Raw genomic sequence first — 22,102 nt, 5'->3', positions numbered from 1 at the left:
CAGATAACAGACATACATGTGTATATGTATTTATCATTGGATATGCTTGAATTAGCATTTGCAATGTAGGATTAGGTTAAGTTAATGCATACATCATCATCCACTTACATAATCCTATAGGCATGCCTGCTGCTTTTAATGGAGTCTGAGTGTATTTATCAGATTACATGTTTATGATGTTATTTCATGTGAAAAGCTTGTTGAAGCACTTGTAATCAAGCAAATTTCCAGAGATTTTGACATATGATAATGTCTTGTTTAACTTGGCATTAGTGATTTGCACACGGGATTTAGAGGAATATAGGTGTCAGTTGTGCCTTTGATCTGATTATCATCTCATCTAGTTGAAGATAAGCTTTGTACACATACAAAAAAGTTAATCCTGCAGTGAAATCCTTGTTTGAAATTCAATAATGAAACATACTTGTCAGAAAATTCGAATAATTGTACAAGAATAAATTAATCCAACAACTTCCAAGTTCTGATAAAACACATGTATCGGCAAAGAAGCGGATATCCATCGAGTATCGAGATGAAGATGGAGGTTTGCAAAGAAAAACACATGATATGAAGGAAGATATGAGGTCGAAATATCGGTTGATGGTATTAGAGGTTGAAGATGGAAGTTGAACAGAGTCCAGTATGAACCAAGAACATAAATTACAACTATCTCAGACAACTATTCATAATCTTCTAATCAAAACTCAATCAAGCTGAACTACAAGACTCTTGAGAAATTCGTACTTCAAAAATTGATCCAAGTGTTTTCAATCCTTTGGCTCGTAAAACCTGAACTTCCTTGGGTACATCAGGGTCTTCAAGTGCCTGAATAAAAAAAATCAATAGGAAAAGATACCAAAATTTGCAATGATTTTTTGTATGAATTACATGGATAAAGTTAAGGAAGAAGATTGTTTTCAACTTACTGCTAAGCAAACATTAGATAAAGTTGTTTCAATATCAACCACATTGATCTTCCAGAGGGATTGAAGCATGGCATCCTTTTTATCTTCAAAGGTTTTCATTAAGTTTTCTTCTGCGTGTTCTCCTTGTGTCGCTTTCTTCAGTTCTTCTTGTATCTGAATTAAATTAACAGCACCTACAAAAAGGAGATATACATGCACATACTTGCCTTGTTTTCGTTCGAAAATTTAGAAGTCCGATAACGGAAAAAGGCCTTGAATGCCATCAAAACAAGATCTATGACCTTTAAATTGCAGAACATTGTACCTGAGGCTGCAATTACTTGTGATATCACACGGTGACCTTTATCGCGCACCCATTCAGCAAAAAAGGGTACCATCATATACGTTTCTTTGCCGAGTTCACTCGCACCTTTCCTCGTGTAAATGTATCCTATAGTCTGTAGCATTTGCTCACCAAATGCTGGAAGTGTGGAAAAATACAAGTTAATGGAAATAGTTAATATGTAATGGTAGTAAGTAACAAGCTTACCGGCTTTTGAAAGTCGCTGTGCTTCAGAATTCGCCCAATCAATGAACTCAGTGGTATAACCATCAACGTACGGCTGAAGCCTGGTTTTCAGTGTTTTGATAAGCCTTTCTTCCCTTTCTTTCTGCAATGCCTGCAGGGGAACAGGAATACAAGTGTAATTTGAAAAAGCAACACATGTAGAGAAGAAAATGGAACCCATTGAAAGGGTTTTACCGCAAGCTTTTCCTTAAGCCTTTGCAAACGAGCTTCCCTATCTAGTGAAGTATCTTCAAGTTCAACGGATGCCAAAGTAGCCATTTGTAGTTGTCCGACATATTCGTCGAAGTATTCACTTCCGAAAGCCATTCCAAACACGGCTGCAGGATCCATCATGGAGTCTCTGTCGCCGAAAAGAAGATGAAGTAATGTTGAAGGAACAAATAAGGATTGATCCCATTTTTTTTATAAGAACATAACTTTGAAAATCACAATTAAAGGATATAAACTTACTGTTGGAGTCCTGCCTTTCCATGTTTGTCATATTGTTCACGTTTTGAAGAATCGCTTAGAACCTGGTAAGCCTCAGAGAGTTCCTTCATGCATATATAATCAAACACCGAATATAATTACCATTACATTGTTGATAAAAATTACTGTAGAATTAGATGTTGATAAATATTGTGTCACGATGAACCACTGCCTTAGAAATAAGATAACCATTGCTTACATGAAATTTATCATCAGCTTTTGGATCCCCGGGGTTTTTATCGGGGTGAACTTGCCTTGCCTGAAACACACCGCGTAAACGAATCAAAGAAATAATAATTCAGAGCATTTTCATTGCCCAGTTTGAATTTTCGACAAACATCTGAACGGAAACTTTTACATACACGAAGAATCCAAATTCCAAAACCATGGATGAATCTTTTATGAAGAAAAAAAACCCATAAAAGTAAACGCGATGTGGATTCAAATGAAAAGCTTACTTTTCGGTAATAAGCCTTCTTGATTTCAGCAGCAGATGCATCAACATTGACACCCAATACATCGTAATATGAAGTATCCTTCATCATTGTTATAATATTATCTTGGGACTGCTTTCAACATTATAATTTAAATAATAAAAAAACAAAAAGATTAATATTAATAACAATAATAATATTATAATTTAAATCAAGAAAGGAACTTGCATGTTGTGGAGTGTGAGAGGAGGAGGTCAAGGGATTGATTGATGGTTTGCAAGGAAATGGAAGATGAATAAAATTCCGGCGGTCATCGGTAGTCGGATTTAAATTGAAATACAAATATATTGTGAAATCTAAAGGCAAATATAAATCGAAGATTTACGTGGGGGGAGATGCTTGGGTGTTTATCGATCATCCCATGTTGTCGGAAACGACATTGCTTCGTGTGTAATGGACGGAGGAACAACGTTGTACTACGGAAAATCCCGAAAGGAAGCTTCCTTTGTACCAAAAATCTTTATTTTAGGAACGTTATTGTTTATAAAATATAATACTTATTTTCGGTAATATGTAAAATTATTTAGGATAAATTATGCATTTAGTTATTTATTTTTTTATTGTGGCTATGTTTTGATTATTCAAGTATTTTTTTCAAAAAATTATATTTAATGTCATGTTTTTGTTCTATTTTGATCACTCGTCGTTAAAAATTAAATAAAATTATTGACGTGATAATTTTTATTTTTTTAATGATGATTTGGTATTACCTTATAGTGACACATTAATATCACTATTAATTTTCTAACAGTGGGTGACCAAAATAGAACTAAAAAATGGCATTATGTATGATTTTGAAAGAAAAAAATTGGATGACCAAACCGGAATCATTGGAATAAGTGGATGACTACATACATAATTTATCCAATTATTTATTATATTATCAGAAATGTTAGATTAATTTATTCATTTTATTTTTTAAAAATATAAAATTTTATAATATCATCGATATCATGTAAAATTACCTAAACAGAGAAATTTTATTAACTTTTCGTCGTAGAAATTACTTGTTCTTTTATATTGTTTACTATCCAAATGTTAAGAAATTTCATTACATTTTCATTGATATTATGTAAAATTACATAAGAGAGTTTTCACCGCTTTATTGTATGATGAAAAGTCGAGAAACAAACCGGGGATTAATCACTGCAAATATAAGTGTAAATAAATATAATGTTCAATAAATTATTTGTGAATTGTTTTTATAACGTTTATTTGTATTCATTTATTAAGTTAAATAAACTAATATGAATAAAATTTGTATGTTCATTTAATAAATAAATAAACATAAATATATGTATGTTTAGTTCATTTATGTTCATAAACAGTTTATTGGTTCGTTTTCGACTCATTTACTCGGTTCTCTTTCTCCTTTTATTTTTTATATTTTAAATATTGATTTAGATAGAGACTAAATTAAATATAAGCTGACTTTTGGAGTTCAAACTATAAAACCTAAGGAATTTAAGGGCTAGTGATATAATTTCACCATTTCTCTTTTGCTTGCAAATAAAATGAAAAAAAGAGAGTATTGGTTTTGAAACATTAAACCAATACATTCACCAATATTAAACCAATATGTTCACCAATATTAAACTAATATGTTCATGAATCTTAGATAATTATATTCGCGAATATTAAATGAACAAACACGAATAAATTCAAAAATAAATAAATAAACATAGACACCATACCAAAAATTTAAACATAAAGAAACTAAATATAAACATATTTGAAAATAAACAAATAAAAAAACCCAATTTTATTCGTTGAACCATTTACCCCTAAATTGCGAACATAACAAAACCTTGAAGCAAACCAACAGTTTTGACGGTTGAATTAAACCATAACCAAGGCTCACTTCACATGGAGTATTTTACTTTATAAGGCATTGCAATTTGCATCATATATTATTTATTCTATAATTAAAACCAAGCAACCCCAAGTGTTGTACACTTGAAGCCTTAAACATGTTTTCTTCACCATTCAAGAAACTAATCATCTCTTCCGAACACTGCAATCCGCGACTAAGCTCCTTGGCTTGAGCCCTCAGCACTGAGTTTTCAGCCTCCACATTCAAGTAATGCTGCACTATGATGTTTACCCTTGTAATGATCTGACGGTTTTCGTTCCTCAACTGAGTTACCTGAGCAGTTAGTTCATCCAAATGCTTCTTCTTCCTCACCCTCGACCTCCTTTTCCTTTCACCCATCTGCAAATCCTCAGACAATACTGAGATTTGCGTCACGGTTGATGACCCTGAAGACGGGCCACTCAAGGAAGCCATGGAAGTTGCAAAAACTTTCTTTTTCTTATACAGAGAGAGAGAGAGAGAGAGAGAGAGAGAGAGAGAGAGAGAGAGAGAGAGAGAGAGAGAGAGAGAGAGAGGAGGAGGGAGGGAGGGGAGGGAGGGAGGGAGGAGGGAGGGAGGAGGGGGGGGGAGGGGGAGGGAGGGGGGGAGGGGGGGGGAGGGAGGGAGGGGGGGGAGAGAGAGAGGGAGAGAGAGGGAGGGAGAGGGAGATAGAGAGAGAGAGAGGGAGGGAGAGAGAGAGAGGAGAGGGGAGGAGGGAGAGAGAGAGAGGGAGAGGAGAGAGAGAGAGAGGAGAGAGGGAGAGAGAGAGAGGAGGGAGGAGAGAGAGGAGGAGAGGGAGAGAGAGGGAGAGAGAGAGGGAGAGGAGAGAGAGAGAGAGAGGGAGGGAGAGGGAGAGAGAGAGAGAGAGAGAGAGAGTAGTAACAACGACATTGGAGATTTTATGTGTAAAGAATAGTAAAAAATCATGAAACGTAATACAACCAGTAGAGGAAAACAATTGAGAAGGAGTGAACAAGATGAGTCCGGCGGAAGAATGTGGAATTGATCATAAAACCTGACAGAAAGATCTCACTGAGAATTGGAAACATGAATCTCAAACATCAACAACAAAAGATTTAACATGAAGATATTGTTGTTAACAAACAACTAGGGTTTAGATTAAAGAGGGGAGTAATAGAACAAATTGCTTGGATGATTAGGGGAATCTCGAATATGCTTAAAGATTGATATGGGAATTGAGGGGATTGCATGAATGGTAGTATACTTATTTATTAGGATAAATCATGTCGGTGTAATCGTAGGGTATGTATAGACTACATACTACAACAAATTTATCATTTTATGACAAAATTTTTATATGACGTTACATATAACATCACAAAATATACTAAAAATGTAATTTTTTTTGTCACATTTGATGATTGATGGTATAATTTTTTATGACAACTTTAAAAATGGTCGTTGATTTTCGTCACTATATATTTGGAGCCAAAATTTGCGTCCAAAAAAATTTGGTAGAAAACTTTTCAATGACGTTTAGAGAAAATAGTGACATTGTAAAATCGTCTCGAACAAATTTAAAGTATTATTGACGATTTATTTGACATGACAATTTGACTTGTCATGTTTTATATGACATAAATGGCGATGTTTTATTTGTGCCACAAAAATAGGTTTAACGTGACGAAATAAATTATTTGTCATTCATTGTTGTAGCTCATCTTTTATATGAAATTTTTAATAGACATCATGAGATTGTGTCACCTAATGTTTGACACCAAGAATTAACATAAAAAAAATAGTGGAAAATGTTTTAGTGTAATCTTGAATGAGCCGCTAATTTAAAATCTTATTGGTGATGATATTTCAAATGTTTTTTTGTATTTTAGTCTCATGATGTCAATAACACTTGTGTGTTATATATATTTATATTTATATGTATATGTATATTTAAGACTCTTTTTTCATCAAAAATAATCTTTAGTTGATCATTTCAAAATCAAGTGCTAATAAGATAATTATATGTAACACTCCTTAAAATCGAGGTTAACAGAATTTGTTCGATTTGAATTTTATTTTTTAATAATTTTATTATACAATTTAGATTAAATTAGAAAATATGTAAAAATTACTGATAATTTATTTTTTTTAGAAGTTTGGGTCACTTAGTATGAACTCTAGACTACTCAAGTGTTGAACCATTAATTTTATCATTTTTACTTCTATTGAAAAAAAGGAATTTATGCTTACCGTCGGGGTTAAAAGAACTTGTCCTATTTAAATTTGATTTTTAATAGGTTAATTTTGAAATTTAGATTAAATTGAAATTTTTTAAAGTTTTTGTGATCAATTCATAATTTTTATAATTTTTGGGCCATTAATGGGAACTCTAAACTGCTCAAGGATTGAACTTGTAATTTCCCCCTTTCAAATTTTATATAAAACAACTACAGAAATTGTTATTAGCAATAACTAAATTCTAAAACTTGTAAAGTTTATGCAATCAATTCATAATTTTTAGAAGTTTAGAACAATTAATATGAACTCTAGACTACTCAAGGTCTTAACCTCTAGTTCTACCCTTTTGACTAATATTTGAACTCTACAAGTGTTGAAACCATGTCCCAAAGGTAATTACACGAGTATCTAACCATTAAGACAAATGAATATTATATACATAAAGGCACCGCAATTTTATTTAAATTAGTATTTACTAATCACCCTATATATATGTAATATTATAACCCCATATTATAACACCTGTGTAGGTTTTCAAAGAGACAACCCTAAAGCCGTCAGCTTCCGTCCTTAGTAGCTGCGTCCTCTGCCTTCTCAACCAGCCATCATCCGTCCTCTAATTATCCAGAGCCATCGACGTTCAGTAGCATTTTGCGAACCCCTCAAGCCCCCTTCGCACACCCCTATTGTAGTACCATAACCCTTCGTGGTTCAGACGATTCCTCGCCCCAAATCAAAGCGTTGTTCGCCGTCAAATCCCTTATAAAGCCATCTGATGGAGGTTCAGAGGCAAGTCAATGTAAGCCTGCATTCTTCTTTTCCTTAGGATTTTTCTACGAAATGTGAAAATCTTATTTAATGGAAGCCTTCTATTTTCTGTATTTGATGAATACAAGTAAACTCCTTGTACTTCTGATACCGTGGGTTTAGTGGCGGGTCAAAAAATTTATAAGTGGAGTCTAAAATTTTAATTTTCTTTTCGGTGCTAATTTTTTTCCAATTTTCTTTAACATATTTAGATTTTTTTTATTTAACATATTATACTTAGTGCATCCGCCCCCGGTGGGTTCTCATCTAATTGATATACATAGTGCGATCAAGATGTTTTTTTCTTTTCGAAAGAGAATATTTGGGCTTTACTTGGCTTGTAGTTCACAACGCATATTCACCATGAAAACGTTGTGTTACTATTCTCATTTTCCCCCAAATTTTGAATTCCATCATCCATGAAGTTTCATATCAAATTTTATAAAAATTGCATGAACATACTCTTTCCCACACAACCTTCAAAATGCAGCTTTAACATAAGCAAGCTCATACTTACTCGAACAAAATTAGTTTCAGAAGCTACTAGCGCTTCATCACTATCTTATTGGAATGCAAAAAGGTATTATCCATGTACTGCAAATTAAATTTATGTTAGTAGTGTAATGCATGTGATGTTTCAAAGGTTGCCACAGGAAACCTATATTAGTAGTGTAGACTCTGAATAAAATTCAAACATAGAAAATACTTAAAAATAAATTATAATTTTCTAATGAAGTTGACAAATAGTTTATACATTAAACAATTATAAACGCTACCATCTTTGATAGTTTTCGTGACTTTTGATCACTCATTTCCCATTATTTATTGGATGTAATATACGATAGCCGGACAAAATCTGACTATTATTATTTGGGTTATTTGTGGATTACATACATGGCCGTGAAGTAGTTGTAATGTGTTTTCCATTCCAGATGGCTTCAGAATGATAGTCGGCGGTTGTGGTGACCCTAAGGCAATGGCGACGTGGGCCACGTGGCTGAGATTTGGGGGTTGGTTTTGGGAATTTTAGGGGCGAATGGATCAAAATGTAATGATTGTATAATTTTGGGCATTTATTGTAGTTTGTAAAAAGTATATGTTGTTATTACAATTTGTGAGAAGTTGTGTCCTTTATTTTAATTTATAAAATGTTTTGTCCTTTATTATAATTTATAAATAATTTTCCCTTTTTTGTAATTTAGAAAAATTCTGTCTTTTTTCTTAATTTATAAAAATTAGCTTAATTGTAATTTATAAAAGTTTAGACTATTATTGTAATTTTACAAATTTTAACAAATTTAATAAAGAATTTTAAAATTTTGTAAGAAAGAAATTATGACAATATTTTTTCGTTGTTAATATAATAAAATTATTATATTATTAGTGACTATAAAAGTAATTAATGATACAATTTTATATTATTTAGTGATGTAAATAATTATCATTAAATACAAATTATAAAGTGACATTAAACATTAATGTTATTATATTTTTAATAATATGTGACGAAAATATATACATAATCACATTTGATATTTAATGACATACATGTCATGTCATTTGATGTGATATTAATTTTTACGTCATAAAATATAAATGATAACATAAATATAAATTATAATGACAATATTTCATATGTCATAAATAAGAAAATTTGTTGTGATAGTAATTGTAGATAATTATCGAATTTAATAAGTTGATGGAACATGTGGGGTGGGGAAAGAGAAGCCTCCTCAACGGGGAAAAATTCAGCTTGGGTGTGCTTCTAACCCTAGTAAATTCATCCAACTCGTTCGGGTCATAATTATAATAATTTTAATGATAAGTAGGAGTGATTATCTGATAAAATTAAGTTCAGTCAAATTTTTAAAATAATAAATAATTAAAATAATAAATCTAATTTTATAACTTCAACTTATTTGGATCGAAATGATAATAAATTTAATAATAATTACTTATTTATCTCAGTTTAGATGTATTAGTTATATTCATTCATAAACTTATCAAGTGGTTTCAGTAGTAAAAGATAATATTATTCTACTCAGACGTTTTAAGTTTGAACAACTACGTCTGTAGTATGTACCATTAAATCTGAAAAATCGATGGTTTTAGACAAATTTGGACACTTCTTTCAATATCTTTAATACATACTTGTTTTTTTCTTTTTTAAAATTTTTTATCTAAGAAAAGGTATACGAGGATTTTGTACTTTTTATGAATATTAAACCATAACTTAAAGGAAATAATAAATATAAACTGGAGCTCTTAACCATTTGTTTTATAAATTATTTACTGCATAACTGTTTTTTAATATAAACATTGTTTCGTCGTCTAAATTTGCTAAAAACACTTTATTTGTAATTATTCAAACTCAATTTCATAAAAGCTTTCATAATATTAATAAAATATTTTCAAGCATAAATGAAAAAAGAATGATATTTTACTAATAAATGCTTTATATATCTGAAAATTTTAATTATAAGATTAGATTAATTCAAATCCAAATCCCTTTTTAGTTTCCTAAATGTTTATCAAGTGAATTTTATTTTTTAAAAGTATAAGATTAGATTATCAATAATCTTTAAAATAGATAATAAAAGTTTTCATTGACACCCCTATTATCTCTTAAATTGTGAGTTTAATATTTATTAGGAACAAAACTCCCCTTTCTCTCCTTAAATAGTAATTGAACTTTGAAATTACAAATTTAATAATTGATTTTTTATCACTCTTGTTTTACTTATTATACTTTACAAATCTTCAATTTAATTATCTAATTTTATACATTGATTTTTCTATCACTCGACTATTAGCATGTCAGCAACAATGTTGCTCGTGCTTAGTCTGCATGGTGATGTTAGTTAAGTAGTTAGCAGCTTCTTGAAGTTGTTAGTAGCAGTTAAGGTTGTTAACATCAGTTGTAAAAACTGTTAGGCTTATAATAGTCATTAGAAGCTGTATATAAACGGCTGAAGTCTTGTAATCCAAGTGCAGTTTTACAATGATCAATATACTAGTATTCTTCTTTCTTTACTGCATTCTTAACATGGTTACTTTCGCCAAGGTTCTGGGCATTTTGTTTTCACGCTTCTAGATTTTCTTTCTTTCTGTTTCTTCACTCATGGAGTCGAGCATTGCAGTTGAATGAGTTGAATCAGAGAGCCCTAAGGCCAAAGAATAAGCCAAGATCGAGGAGACCATCATCTCCGACGATTTCAACTTAGAGAACGGAAAGGAACCGATTATCCTTGTTGTAGTTGTCACTGCCGATCACCATGCCGAGGTTGCTTTCACCATTTCTCCAACGAAAACTGTCGAGTCAGTCCAAGAGACCAAGAGCATGAAGAACGATAAGAAAAAGAAACAGAAGGAGGAGGTGCAAGTCTCCATCACCAAGCCCTTCGTCTTCTATCTGAATGCCAAGAGGTACATCAATGAGTTCAACGAGGTTGAACTTTGCGGCTTAGGAATGGCTATTCTTACTGTTGTCACCATAGCTGAGATCTTGAAGCGAAATGGATTTGCAATCCAGAAAGGAATAACGGCATTGATTGTGCTCAGCACCCATGAGGATCGAAAGGGTCGACTGATCGAGAAAGCTAAGATTGAGATAGTGCTGGGAAAAGTTGAGAAATTTGAGGCCGTCTGGAGTGAAAATGAAGAAAAGAAGGAAAAAGTCTTGGAAAAAAAAGTTGTTGCATGTTGCTGATTGATTTGGCTTAAGCCGGTATTGCTGTTGAATTATGGACACTTTTACTATAGATTTAGGTTGCTCGATTACCTTCAGTTTAATTTTCTTTGTTAGCTGTTTGCTTCTCTCACAAGGTGATCATGAAACTTTGAGGCTTAACAATCAAGTTTACCTCGAAAGAAAATTATCTGGGGAGGATTAAGTGTTTAACAGCCTTGTCCTCCTTAACCAGACAAAATATGGTGTTTTCTTGCCCAAGAGAGGCTTCAGATTACACCCGGATGCTCGTAGCTTAACCGTCTTGCTTCCAACAAAAAGAAAGTTCAAAAAAGTGAGGAAAGATAGAAGAACAAAAGAAGAAGTAGAGGGAATGTTAGCATGTCAGCAACAATGTTGTTGCTCGTGCTTAGTCCGCATGGTGATGTTAGTTAAGTAGTTAGCAGCTTCTTGAAGTTGTTAGTAGCAATTAAGGTTTAACATCAATTGTAAAAACTGTTAGGCTTATAATAGTCATTAGAAGCTATATATAAACGGCTGAAGTCTTGTAATCCAAGTGCAGTTTTACGATGATCAATATACTAGTATTCTTTTTTATTTACTGCATTCTTAACATCGACCGTCCTATGTGATTACGTGGAAACTTTTATTAATTTTTGGAAAAAAATAAAAAAAAAACCCAGAAAAAATATGAGAAATACTATCCAAAACAGCACAAGCTTTCAACACAGGACTCCACACCCAATATTGCACCGTGAATTTACGTCATTTATTGACATTCATATTGTACGTCTTTCCTCTTCGATCCCTCATGACGAGAGCGATATGCCCTCCGCCGCCGCCACTACCGTATAATCTTTCACAGAGATATACGATCTCGGTCAATGACGGGTCCTCACCGGCGGACCATGCGTTCACCAGCGGATTTGTAGCTAACTCGGTTAACTCGTGGGCGGGACTAATCCTCCCGGTCCTCCGCAGCTCATGTATCCAGAGACGACGAAGTGGTAAGCGCAGACCTCGGGCATTGTTTCCCCGAGTTCCCGACCCATGCATAGGGCAGACTGTGTCCCGTCATGTACGGGAACGTGAAGTAATGGAAGCCACAAACGACACGAAAAAAGTCCTGAATTGTGATGTAGTGGGAGGTACTGAGGACTAAGTAGATTCCGTTGCGAAGGTTGACGGGGAAAGGAGCGGCTCCAACAGCAGTGGAAATAACCTGTTAGACGGAGAGGCGCGTGAGGTGAGAACCTGTTGTAGGGAAGTCACAGCGCAAGGGCTATTCCATTTTCTCTCTTTGTTATTCTACTTTTACTTTGGTTCTGTATCTCGGTTCCACTCACCCTAATTCCAACTGGTGCACACTTTTGGGGCTAAGGCACCTCATATCGAATACCATGTTTAAACCAACTAGATCCTCCGGGAAATTCCGGCTTAAGGTACCTATCTTGGTTGCTAGTTCTTGGTGCCTGGAATCTACTTTCGGTACCCTTTTCATCGAGCTTTCTTCATGTGTCTAGCATCTGGATGGGACGAGTTTACTATGTCTCTGGGTTTCTGTTCATTGTTCTTATCTTTCTCATTATGATTTGTTGTGCTGAAGTATCTTTGGATTGGTGCTAACTTACATGCATCTCTTCCTAGAGGACTGAAAATGGTGGAAATCGTTATTTGCATGCGGTCCAGTTGCCATCTACATCTTCCTGTGCTCAGTAAAATATTTCATCTTTGATCTTAACAGCTTGAGTGGACCAGTCTCAGATCGGGAAACGTTGGCTCCGATCTGGTCGGTGTAAAGGGAGATGATTTTCCACCATTCGAAAATGGAATACGACGGCGACGTCGATGAAGGAGAAATGGAGTCAATGAAATCTTTGATGAGTAGTTTTGAGAAGCAGATCATTTACCGTACCAAATAAGATAAATGTTGATCGGCGATGAGAAAAGGACTGGAACTTTACAATTTCCGATGAGCCTTCAAACTTTTTGGAAGTGGAGAGAGTTCTTGGTGGAAGCTTGGGTTGAAGAAGTTAACTTCTTGATTGTTTAAAGTTTGGTGCTTTGCGTTGGCAGATACTGATGAAGCGACGAAGGATGGGTCATGGGAGTAAGGGAATGGGAAAGAGAGATTTTCTGCGGTGAAGGTGTTGGTAGTGACGGTGTAGAAGATGAGTGACAAATGGGCGGTTGATAATAATAAAAATGTAAATAATATTAATAAAATATTAATTGATTAAGAATTTATAAAAATTGCCACATCATCACAAGTTAAGGAGGAAACAATTGAATGACCAGAAAAATCAATATATAAAGTTGAGTGATTAAATTAAAAAAAATTAAAATATAATAAATAAAATATTACAAAGAAAATTCAGTCATTAAATTTATAATTTACCCAAAAAATTTATAAGATTGGATTAGTTCAAATCCAAATCCATATCCAAATCCAAATCCATTTTTCTTATTTGAAAACCCAAATAAAATATTTAAATTACAAGTCCAAATCTAAATATTTTGGCCCAATATTGATTCCAGGCCTTTAATAAAAAGTGGTATTATATTTTGGTTTTAATTTATAGATAATACAAACAATTGATGAAGATTTCAATCAATTATAATATTCTCAACAAATTATCTATACCAGAGGAACTTGAATAGTTAGTTAGTCAAGTCAAAATAAAGAAATTGTCTTATAAAAGATCATCTTAAATCGAAGGGTAAAGTACACAAATAATCCTTTAATTATAGAATATTATTTTATTGACTATTTCGACTATTGAAAGTAACAAACGATCCTACGACTATATAGCGTTGTTTTATTGAGTTTCTTCATTATTAAAAGTTACAAAATGATCATATCAAGTATTCATATGTTATAAACTCATTCTTTTTCATTATAAAATCGAAAACCTTTTGAGATCGACGTTAATATGTTGGCTAAGATATGATAAAATATGATCTCATAATCATTTTAGGTGTATTTTGTGGATCGAATCTTTGTTTATATTATGTCATCGAGTTAGTGTTGAAACATTATGTCGTTGAGCCAATGCTTAAACGTTATGACGGTGTCATAATACATCATTAAAATATAATTTTATCATATCTCAATTAGTACGGTAGCATTCAACTCAAACAATTATCAATTTTTTAATAGAAAATGACGAGTTTAAAACATAATGACCAGTTATCACTTTATAACTTTTAATCGTCGAAAGACTCAACAAAGCAAATACATTATAGACAATGGACTATTTATATACTTTATCCTAGGTATAAATTGAAAATAATACTATGAGATGAACAGTTTTTTATTTATTAATCTAGGTTAAGCACAATACAATATTTGTTCAAAGATAATTCTCAACCTCTCGATATTGAACGGTCACACCTCTGATATTTATGATACTCGAACCCGAATCCTCAAGGTATAATAACAATTCATTTATCACGGAAGCCAGTTGATTCGTGCATGAAATGAAATTTTTAATAAATAATAATGTCGCATCTTTCTTATTGTTTATTTTTCTTAAGATTAATGCTTATTCAAATGCATCTGAACTCATAACTTATATTATAATGTAATAATATTAATTAAATTAAGATTCAATCCACAATTTAATAATTTTTTGGATAAAAGATTCACACTCAATACATCATCACCGCCGTGTAAAAACAAGACAAATAAATATCATACGTGGGCAGGAATATTCCTTTCACCACCCATTTTGAGAAAATTTAACGGTGACTCTGCAACAGCGATAACGACGATCAATAATAGTGGAAGAGAAGGGCCATTCGAAGAAAGAAAGAAAGAAAGAAAGAAAGAGAATATTTAAAGAGATTTTGAAGAAAAAATTAAATTGGTAAAGTAATAATAAGAGTGGTTTTAAAAATATTCTAAAGTGAATATGCTTATGTTAATAACATAAATATTTTATATATGTATGAACATAAATAAAATCTCATGTAGACACATCACAATTAATAAAATAAATAATAAAATTAAATTTTAGAATGAACAATCAGCATGTACATCAGTATATAAATGATAAAAAAATAATAATAATAAATTATTAATATTTAGTTGATCGTAAAAAAAAATTAAATAATAACGATTTCTCTCTGTAATTAAAATATATAAGAAATCTATGATCTTAATTATGAATATAACAAAATAGAATAAAAAATAACTTTTACATTAATATATGTCAACTTATATATCAATATTAAATTATCACATTATTTATATAAAAAATACACAATCCTCATCACTTACTAATATGTGATCATTTCAACTTTATTTTCAATTTAAAGAAACTCAAAAAATTAAGGACAACTTTTTCTTATAATAAAGAATTGAAGAGTATGATGTCTGGTCAATATTATCGAAATATTTGTTGTCAAAATAATATGTATAATACTTGCTTTCTTCTATGAACTTATATCCTTAATTTGTCACTTCATTTCTTACTAAAAGAATTTTCAATTGAATTAGGATTATATATATTATATTGGTTCGGAACATTTTCTCTATTGAATACAGCTATTCAGAGCATAGGCGACTTTCATAACAATACCCACTTGCAATGAAACAATGAATATTAAATTTGTCAATTAATAAATGTTTTTGCGCTGTTCATCATTTATTCCTTTACATTTTTTTATTTCGAATACAACAATATATGAGTAAAGACCGAATATATATTATATTAATAAAAGACATTGTTTTATTTTAATTGATATTAATTCATGATTAATTTTAGAATTTTTTTATAAAGAATATACATAAATCTCTTTTATAGAAATCGGTAATTTTATTAGAAAAACACTATATCCAAAACTATTCATAATAATAAAATAGATGTTTTCCTATATACATAATTGAGTAAAAGTAAAAGGTGTTAATGCAATGAAAATGGCGTGCGTAAGGCATGCAATAAAATGTGGATTTTTTCGAGTTTCCATAATTATTTATGCCCCACCATAATTATTAAAAAACTAAAAGGAAAAGAGAAAGAAAGTCAAAAAGAGTTCCATTTGAAAATTGGAACTAATCATATATATATAATATTTTTTTATTTGTATACGATTATAAGATAATATATTAAGAATGTATATTTTAAATATAGTTATTTAAACTTAAAATTAAAATGTAGAACAATATTATCTTTTCTATTAAATCGTTTAATAAATTTTAAATAATAGAGTATTTTTAACACATTAATAGTGAAAAAATAAATTATGTTTTTAAAAATAAAATAAATTAATTCAATAGAGAATATGAGTAGATAATTTAGTTATGTTTATATAACTTAACTAATAATTTAGTTATAATCAATATTTTAATACAAATAATTTAATTTAACTAAATAAAAAATATTTACTAATTTAATAATAATAATATTTATATATATTATTTAAAATATTAGGATAAATTTAGATGAAATTTAAATAAAAAGTAGATTCAAAGTCAAACGCTTACAAAAATTAATAAGAAATCCGGGAATCAAATCCACAAAGGTTTCCCTGTAATAACACTTTTGCCCTTCCACGTATGTATATTTCCATATATTCGTTTTCGTGTTGTCTACTTTGCTGAATTTTACAACAAATTTCTGGTCAGAGGAATTTACGACCGTTCGATCTTCTTCGTGATGCGTGACGCAGGGACACAATCATTACCTAGTAAGTACTCCAAATCTTTTATTCCAACGAAATTGAATTCAAAGGGAGAGACAAATTTCAAGCCCTTCAAATTTGGACTCATCTCTTTAGACTTATTCTTGTTTTGTTGATTTTTACTTCGTGTGTTTTTATAAGGCGCGCGCGTACTTTGATCATTCCATCGGGAAATCTGACTACCGGCGCCGCCGCCGTCTTGATTCTTCTTGCAGGAGCGTAGATGTCGGGGCCACTCGACCGGTTCGCTAGGCCTTGTGAGTTTAACAAATTTCCTTATCTTCAACTGACTTTACTGTTCTGCTGTTCATTTTAGGTTCAGTTTGGTTGCTTTAAAAATTCTGGTTGTGTAGATAAAGAAGAAAGGAAATGGATTCTTGTTTAGGTTCACAGACATAACGTTGGAGAATTTAGTCATTTTTTTCATTTATTTATTTTTGTGTCTTAGTTTGGTAAATTTACCATGCTCTGATGATTCTTTGTTTTAGGTTTTCTGAAGAATTTTCAGAAATATTTTTGAAGAAAAAATAATTAGAGTTTGAGTTTCGCTTTTATTTTTTCGTATCATTTCTTTATCTAATGACAATACTTGTTTGTAAATGTAATCCTTATGAGGCAGGCTTTGAAGGTATTTCGAGTAGTGATGAGAGGAGAGAGAGAAAATCTGATTTCGAGAACTCAGAGGATGAAAGGCGCACAAAAATTGGATCCTTGAAAAAGAAAGCTTTAAATGCATCTACTAGATTCAAGCATTCTCTCAAAAGGAAGAGTAGCAGTAGAAGGAAAAGCGATGGCCGTGTCAGCTCTGTATCCATTGAGGATATTCGTGATCTCGAGGAGCTGCAGGCAGTTGATCAATTTCGACAAGCATTGATTATGGAAGAATTGCTTCCAGAAAAGCACGATGACTATCACATGATGTTGAGGTACTCTCATATTACTTTATCTCATAATTCCCCCTTATAGTTGTTTATCATTGTTCTTTTTAGTACTGAAATCCAAGTTTTCTTGGTCTTGTTCTCTTGCCAATTCAGCTGTGGACAACCTAATTATGACATTCTATATATACTATATTGTTATTTCTATGACTATTCATGAATGTTATTTGATTTCTTAAATTTTGACTTAAATTTAATTAGCTTTATTAAGAAAAACATAAGAAGAATTCTGAGTTTTTTTATCATGCTATTTGTTTGGCATTTTAAAACACAAGTTATTTGTTTTCCGTTTGCTGTTGTATTCTTTCTTTAATGCTTGAAGGATTCTGTGCCATTTCTGTTGTTATCCTCTCTTTTAGTTGCTTTGCATTCTTTTAATGATGCAACATATAATAACCAGTTCTAGTTTACTTTTATCTAGGTTCTTGAAAGCAAGGAAGTTTGATATAGATAAAGCTAAACACATGTGGGCAGATATGCTCCAATGGAGGAAGGAGTTTGGTGTTGACACCATCACGGAGGTAATTATTGTTAATTGTTTGTCCGAAGTAGTATTGTTTGTAATAAATGTTTTTCACTGCATTTTTATCCCTGTTTTCAGGATTTTGAGTTTAATGAATTGAATGAGGTTTTAAGGTATTACCCTCATGGTTATCACGGTGTTGATAAGGAGGGAAGACCTGTGTATATTGAAAGATTGGGAAAAGTTGATCCCAACAAACTAATGCAAGTTACAACTTTGGATCGGTATGTAAAATACCATGTCCGGGAATTTGAGAAGGCCTTCAGTGTAAAGTTTCCTGCTTGTACAATTGCCACAAGGAGGCACATTGATTCAAGCACAACAATTTTAGATGTCCATGGTGTGGTAAGTTTTTTTTTGTGACCATTCATTACTTTGTTAATACCTGATTATTTGGCTGCTATGTAGTAGCTAAGTGATAATTGTCTTTCTTTCCATCTTTTATTAGGGCTTTAAGAATTTTACCAAGTCTGCCAGGGAACTAATTATGCGGCTGCAGAAGATTGACGGTGACAACTACCCTGAGGTTTGCACTCTCAGTGTGCTTGCATGATGAATTACGAAGTCATTCTTCTATTGAAGTTTTTATATTATTGTATGTTGAGCTAAAATTTTATGTTGTCTTTTTACTTTTGCAGACACTTCACCAAATGTTTATCATTAATGCTGGACCTGGATTTAGGTTGCTGTGGAATACTGTGAAGACATTTCTGGATCCCAAAACAACTTCAAAGATCCATGTAATTAAATGCTTTTTCTGCAATATTTTTGAAATTGAGTATACTCTTTTTGCATTTTAATTTTCATTGCCTTCATTTTTTTGGTGATTTGTAATTTTTACATATATGTAACGTGTGCATTGACTTTAGGTTATTGGAAACAAGTACCAGAGCAAATTGCTTGAAATTATTGATGCCAGGTAAATTGGCTTAGAACTTCAATGACATGTTATATTGTTGTCTAATCTTTATTTTTCTCTATTTTGCAATACAATTTTTGCCATCCTTCGCTTAGATTACTGATGTATATTTTTAACAAACATTCTGCCGTTGCCTCTTTCTTTCAAAAAGTTAATGGTGATATTTGAATTCCTTTCAGCGAGCTGCCAGAATTTCTGGGTGGTAGCTGTACTTGTGCAGATCAGGGAGGTTGCCTTCGCTCTGATAAAGGGCCTTGGAGAAATCCTGAAATATTGAAGGTTATAAACTGGCCTGGGTTTATGATATGTTGTTGATGCTATTAGTTTCAAGGGCTTGGTCAGCGTATTTTTTTTCTAACAAAGAAACACGATGTTGCTTGTGTTTTTTTCTCAGATGGTTCTTAATTCTGAAGCAAGGCGTCCCAGACAAGTTGTAAAAGTTTTGAATAGTGATGGAAAGGTTATTGCTTATGCTAAGCCATATCTTCCAATGGTATATTTCTTCTAAATTGTAACGATCCTTTTATTCTGACAAATGTTTGATATTCCTGTTTGCATAATCTCATTGCATATTCCGTTGTGTGAAGCAGTTGAAAGGTAGTGATACATCCACGGCAGAATCTGGATCAGAAGCTGAAGATATTGCATCCCCAAAAGCAATGAGGAACTATTCACAGCTTAGGCTGGCCCCTGTTCATGAAGAAGTGGGTTCTTTTGACATTATAATCCTTCATATCGGTTATGTAATCGAAATGCATTGCTTGTCCCTCATAATGTGCCGGATTACATTCATTACGAATTTATGTACTGTTGGATATAAGTTAATATAGTATTATTCTTTTTGGAGCACTGAGATGCTTTGGGATGCTGAGTTCATCAGTATGAAATTGGTTATAAAGTACGACTGTTTTCGCTTTCTTTTCTTTTCGATCCACTAATTACATTTTTAGGGGTTTCTTTGTTTTGTTTGGTTGTCAATCAACAGTGTGCTTTGACTAATGATTATCTTGATGACTTCATTATTCATCTTATCAGATTCTCCACCCAGGTTTATTATCATTGGCATTTTGGCAATGTTGCTAATCCTTTTCTTTGGCTTTGTAATTCATACAGACTAAGGTTATTGGGAAAACAAGCCACGCTGGTAACTTCTCAGGCTATGATGAATATGTTCCAATGGTTGACAAAGCTGTTGATGCTACTTGGAATAAACAAACCCCCCTCCTATCGCCTTCTGCTTCCAAAGGTCAACAAATATAATCTTGTATACGTGTTATCCTTTTAGATTCTACAAATTTCTTCTTAAAATCTTGTTTATCCTGATTGAAGCATGCTTAAGAAAATGAAATGCTATTTTCCATTTCAGGTGCACCAACATTGCCTGAAACACCCAGAGCTCCAGAAGGATTCCAAGCTCGGATTTTGCTGACTGTTATGGCTTTTTTCATGACACTTTACACTCTGCTGCGCTCAATAGCTTTCAATATAACCAGAAAGCTTCCTGGCACAGTGTCTAGTACTGAACATACCCCTGATGCAATTCAAAGGGAAGAGCTTTCTTCATCTCCACCTCCACCTCCTTCTCAGGAAGATGCATTATCTTCTGTGCTCAAGAGGTTGGTTGAGCTTGAGGAGAAAGTTGATATACTACAAGCAAAGCCATCTGAGATGCCTTGTGAGAAAGAGGAATTGTTGAATGCCGCTGTATGTCGCGTTGATGCCTTAGAAGCAGAGTTAATTGCTACCAAGAAGGTACTGTTGGCAGTCATAATTTTCTTAATATTTCCCAAAACATGGCCATATTTATGTTGGAGCTCCCTAATCCATGTTGAGTGATGAATTTCTCAACTTTTGGTACTTATGAATTGTTTACATGGCATCTGATAGTGCTATCATTGCATTTTGCATTGGTGCAGAGCTGTTAAAATCTACTTTTGAAGTTGGATTTATTACTTGTTATAGTGTCAAACATAAAACTTGATTGCTTTACGTGACCACACAATATTTCTTGAAACCTCAATGTCCTTTAGAGGAGTATTTGTTATCAACTGATTAATCACGTATTGATCATCCTTTAGAGGAGTATTTGTTATCAACTGATTAATCACGTATTGATCATCATTCTTGCTCGCCTTTTCTGAGATTTTCATTTTGGTTTTGCATGTATGTGTCGTATGGAACAGGCGCTTCACGAGGCTTTGATGAGGCAAGAAGAACTTCTCGCTTACATAGACAGTCAAGAGGAAGCCAAACTTCGGGTATGATTTATGTTCACTTCGTAGATGTTCCGGGTATTTATATGGTTATATGCACCTATGTTCTTGTCAAACTATGATTGTGACTGATTTTCCTTCTCTGTTTCAGAAAAAGAAGTTTTGCTGGTGATAATGCCTTTTCCCATGGAGAGACGCAACAAATCCCACTTAGTGTTTTGCCCTCATTTCTATTTATGACATTGAATTGAATACAAATCTTTATTTTTATGTTAATTGAATATAAATCTTGTTTTGGGTTTCCATGTAATGACTGAAATTAAAAGGTTCAGAACTTGGTTTCGGAGCGTTTAATGTTAAACATACTATTTAAACTATTTTACCGCAAGAAATTACCAATTGAACAAACCAAAATTGTTAAAGAACCAATGCAATTTTCGGTGTTTGGTTTTGGAAGAAATATACTCAAACTACGTTTTCTACTTTTTAATCCGTCTGATAGTAGAAGAGTAGTTATATATGGATTCAAATTAAATTCGAGTAACAAAATTTAAAAAAAATATTCTAACAATTGTATCTTAACACAATTAAACGAGTTTTGAAATATATACTGAGTTTTGAGATACAAGTGAATTTCATATATTTATGCTCTTCATGATTAAATTATAATTTCTCTCATTCGTAGCATTAAACAAAATCGAACCATGTTAAATTTCGTCCCTTGCACGTGTTTTATTCTATGTTGATCTCACTTTGTTTATTCTTCTGCTTACAAATTCCTAAAATGTAGTATCATAGTTATGGTTCGAGTTATTCAATTTC

At 32.4% G+C, this 22,102-nt stretch overlaps 3 protein-coding genes and 1 pseudogene across 6 annotated transcripts; 1 reads left to right on the top strand and 3 right to left on the bottom strand.

Moving 5' to 3' along the window:
* Positions 1-708: 708 nt before the first annotated feature.
* Positions 709-13,282, bottom strand: LOC120133920 (chaperone protein dnaJ 10-like). The gene is made up of 9 exons (XM_039150411.1): positions 13,271-13,282; positions 2,421-2,531; positions 2,162-2,221; positions 1,945-2,027; positions 1,669-1,834; positions 1,456-1,585; positions 1,231-1,386; positions 927-1,099; positions 709-825 (listed from the first exon to the last, which is right to left on the bottom strand). Exons 2-9 carry the CDS (start codon positions 2,505-2,507, stop codon positions 709-711), a joined length of 972 nt encoding a protein of 323 aa, XP_039006342.1. The 5' UTR covers positions 2,508-2,531; positions 13,271-13,282.
* LOC120133918 (bZIP transcription factor 11-like) lies at positions 4,360-4,743 on the bottom strand. Its single transcript, XM_039150408.1, has one exon. It carries the CDS (start codon positions 4,741-4,743, stop codon positions 4,360-4,362), a length of 384 nt encoding a protein of 127 aa, XP_039006339.1.
* Positions 11,272-16,775, bottom strand: LOC120133917 (annotated as a pseudogene).
* Positions 16,729-21,543, top strand: LOC120134559 (phosphatidylinositol/phosphatidylcholine transfer protein SFH6-like). Of its 4 annotated transcripts, none has more exons than XM_039150999.1 (14): positions 16,729-16,944; positions 17,307-17,613; positions 18,047-18,146; positions 18,227-18,493; positions 18,597-18,674; positions 18,787-18,888; positions 19,018-19,067; positions 19,247-19,346; positions 19,462-19,560; positions 19,658-19,771; positions 20,181-20,313; positions 20,434-20,819; positions 21,251-21,325; positions 21,432-21,543. In XM_039150999.1, exons 1-14 carry the CDS (start codon positions 16,911-16,913, stop codon positions 21,450-21,452), a joined length of 1,866 nt encoding a protein of 621 aa, XP_039006930.1. In that variant the 5' UTR covers positions 16,729-16,910; the 3' UTR covers positions 21,453-21,543. The 4 variants fall into 4 exon arrangements, with proteins under 4 accessions (XP_039006930.1, XP_039006929.1, XP_039006928.1 ...); XM_039150998.1 differs by having other exon boundaries at positions 19,655-19,771; XM_039150997.1 differs by having other exon boundaries at positions 17,304-17,613.
* Positions 21,544-22,102: the final 559 nt, after the last annotated feature.

The sequence above is a fragment of the Hibiscus syriacus genome, unplaced genomic scaffold (assembly GCF_006381635.1).
Source record: "Hibiscus syriacus cultivar Baekdansim isolate YM2019G1 unplaced genomic scaffold, ASM638163v2 tig00110597_pilon, whole genome shotgun sequence".
Classification (NCBI taxonomy): domain Eukaryota; kingdom Viridiplantae; phylum Streptophyta; class Magnoliopsida; order Malvales; family Malvaceae; genus Hibiscus; species Hibiscus syriacus.
This window is presented reverse-complemented; position numbering and strand designations above follow the sequence as displayed.

Coding starts and splice junctions, on each gene's coding strand:
- LOC120133920 (XM_039150411.1), bottom strand. CDS start 2,507: ATGATGAAGGATACTTCATATTACGATGTATTGGGTGTCAATGTTGAT. Junction 1,100..1,230: donor ACAAGTAATTGCAGCCTCAG/GTACAATGTTCT, acceptor TCCTTTTTGTAG/GTGCTGTTAATTTAATTCAG. Junction 826..926: donor TATCTAATGTTTGCTTAGCA/GTAAGTTGAAAA, acceptor TTTTTTATTCAG/GCACTTGAAGACCCTGATGT.
- LOC120133918 (XM_039150408.1), bottom strand. CDS start 4,743: ATGGCTTCCTTGAGTGGCCCGTCTTCAGGGTCATCAACCGTGACGCAA.
- LOC120134559 (XM_039150996.1), top strand. CDS start 16,911: ATGTCGGGGCCACTCGACCGGTTCGCTAGGCCTT. Junction 19,347..19,461: donor GAAATCCTGAAATATTGAAG/GTTATAAACTGG, acceptor TTTTTTTCTCAG/ATGGTTCTTAATTCTGAAGC. Junction 19,561..19,654: donor CTAAGCCATATCTTCCAATG/GTATATTTCTTC, acceptor CGTTGTGTGAAG/CAGTTGAAAGGTAGTGATAC.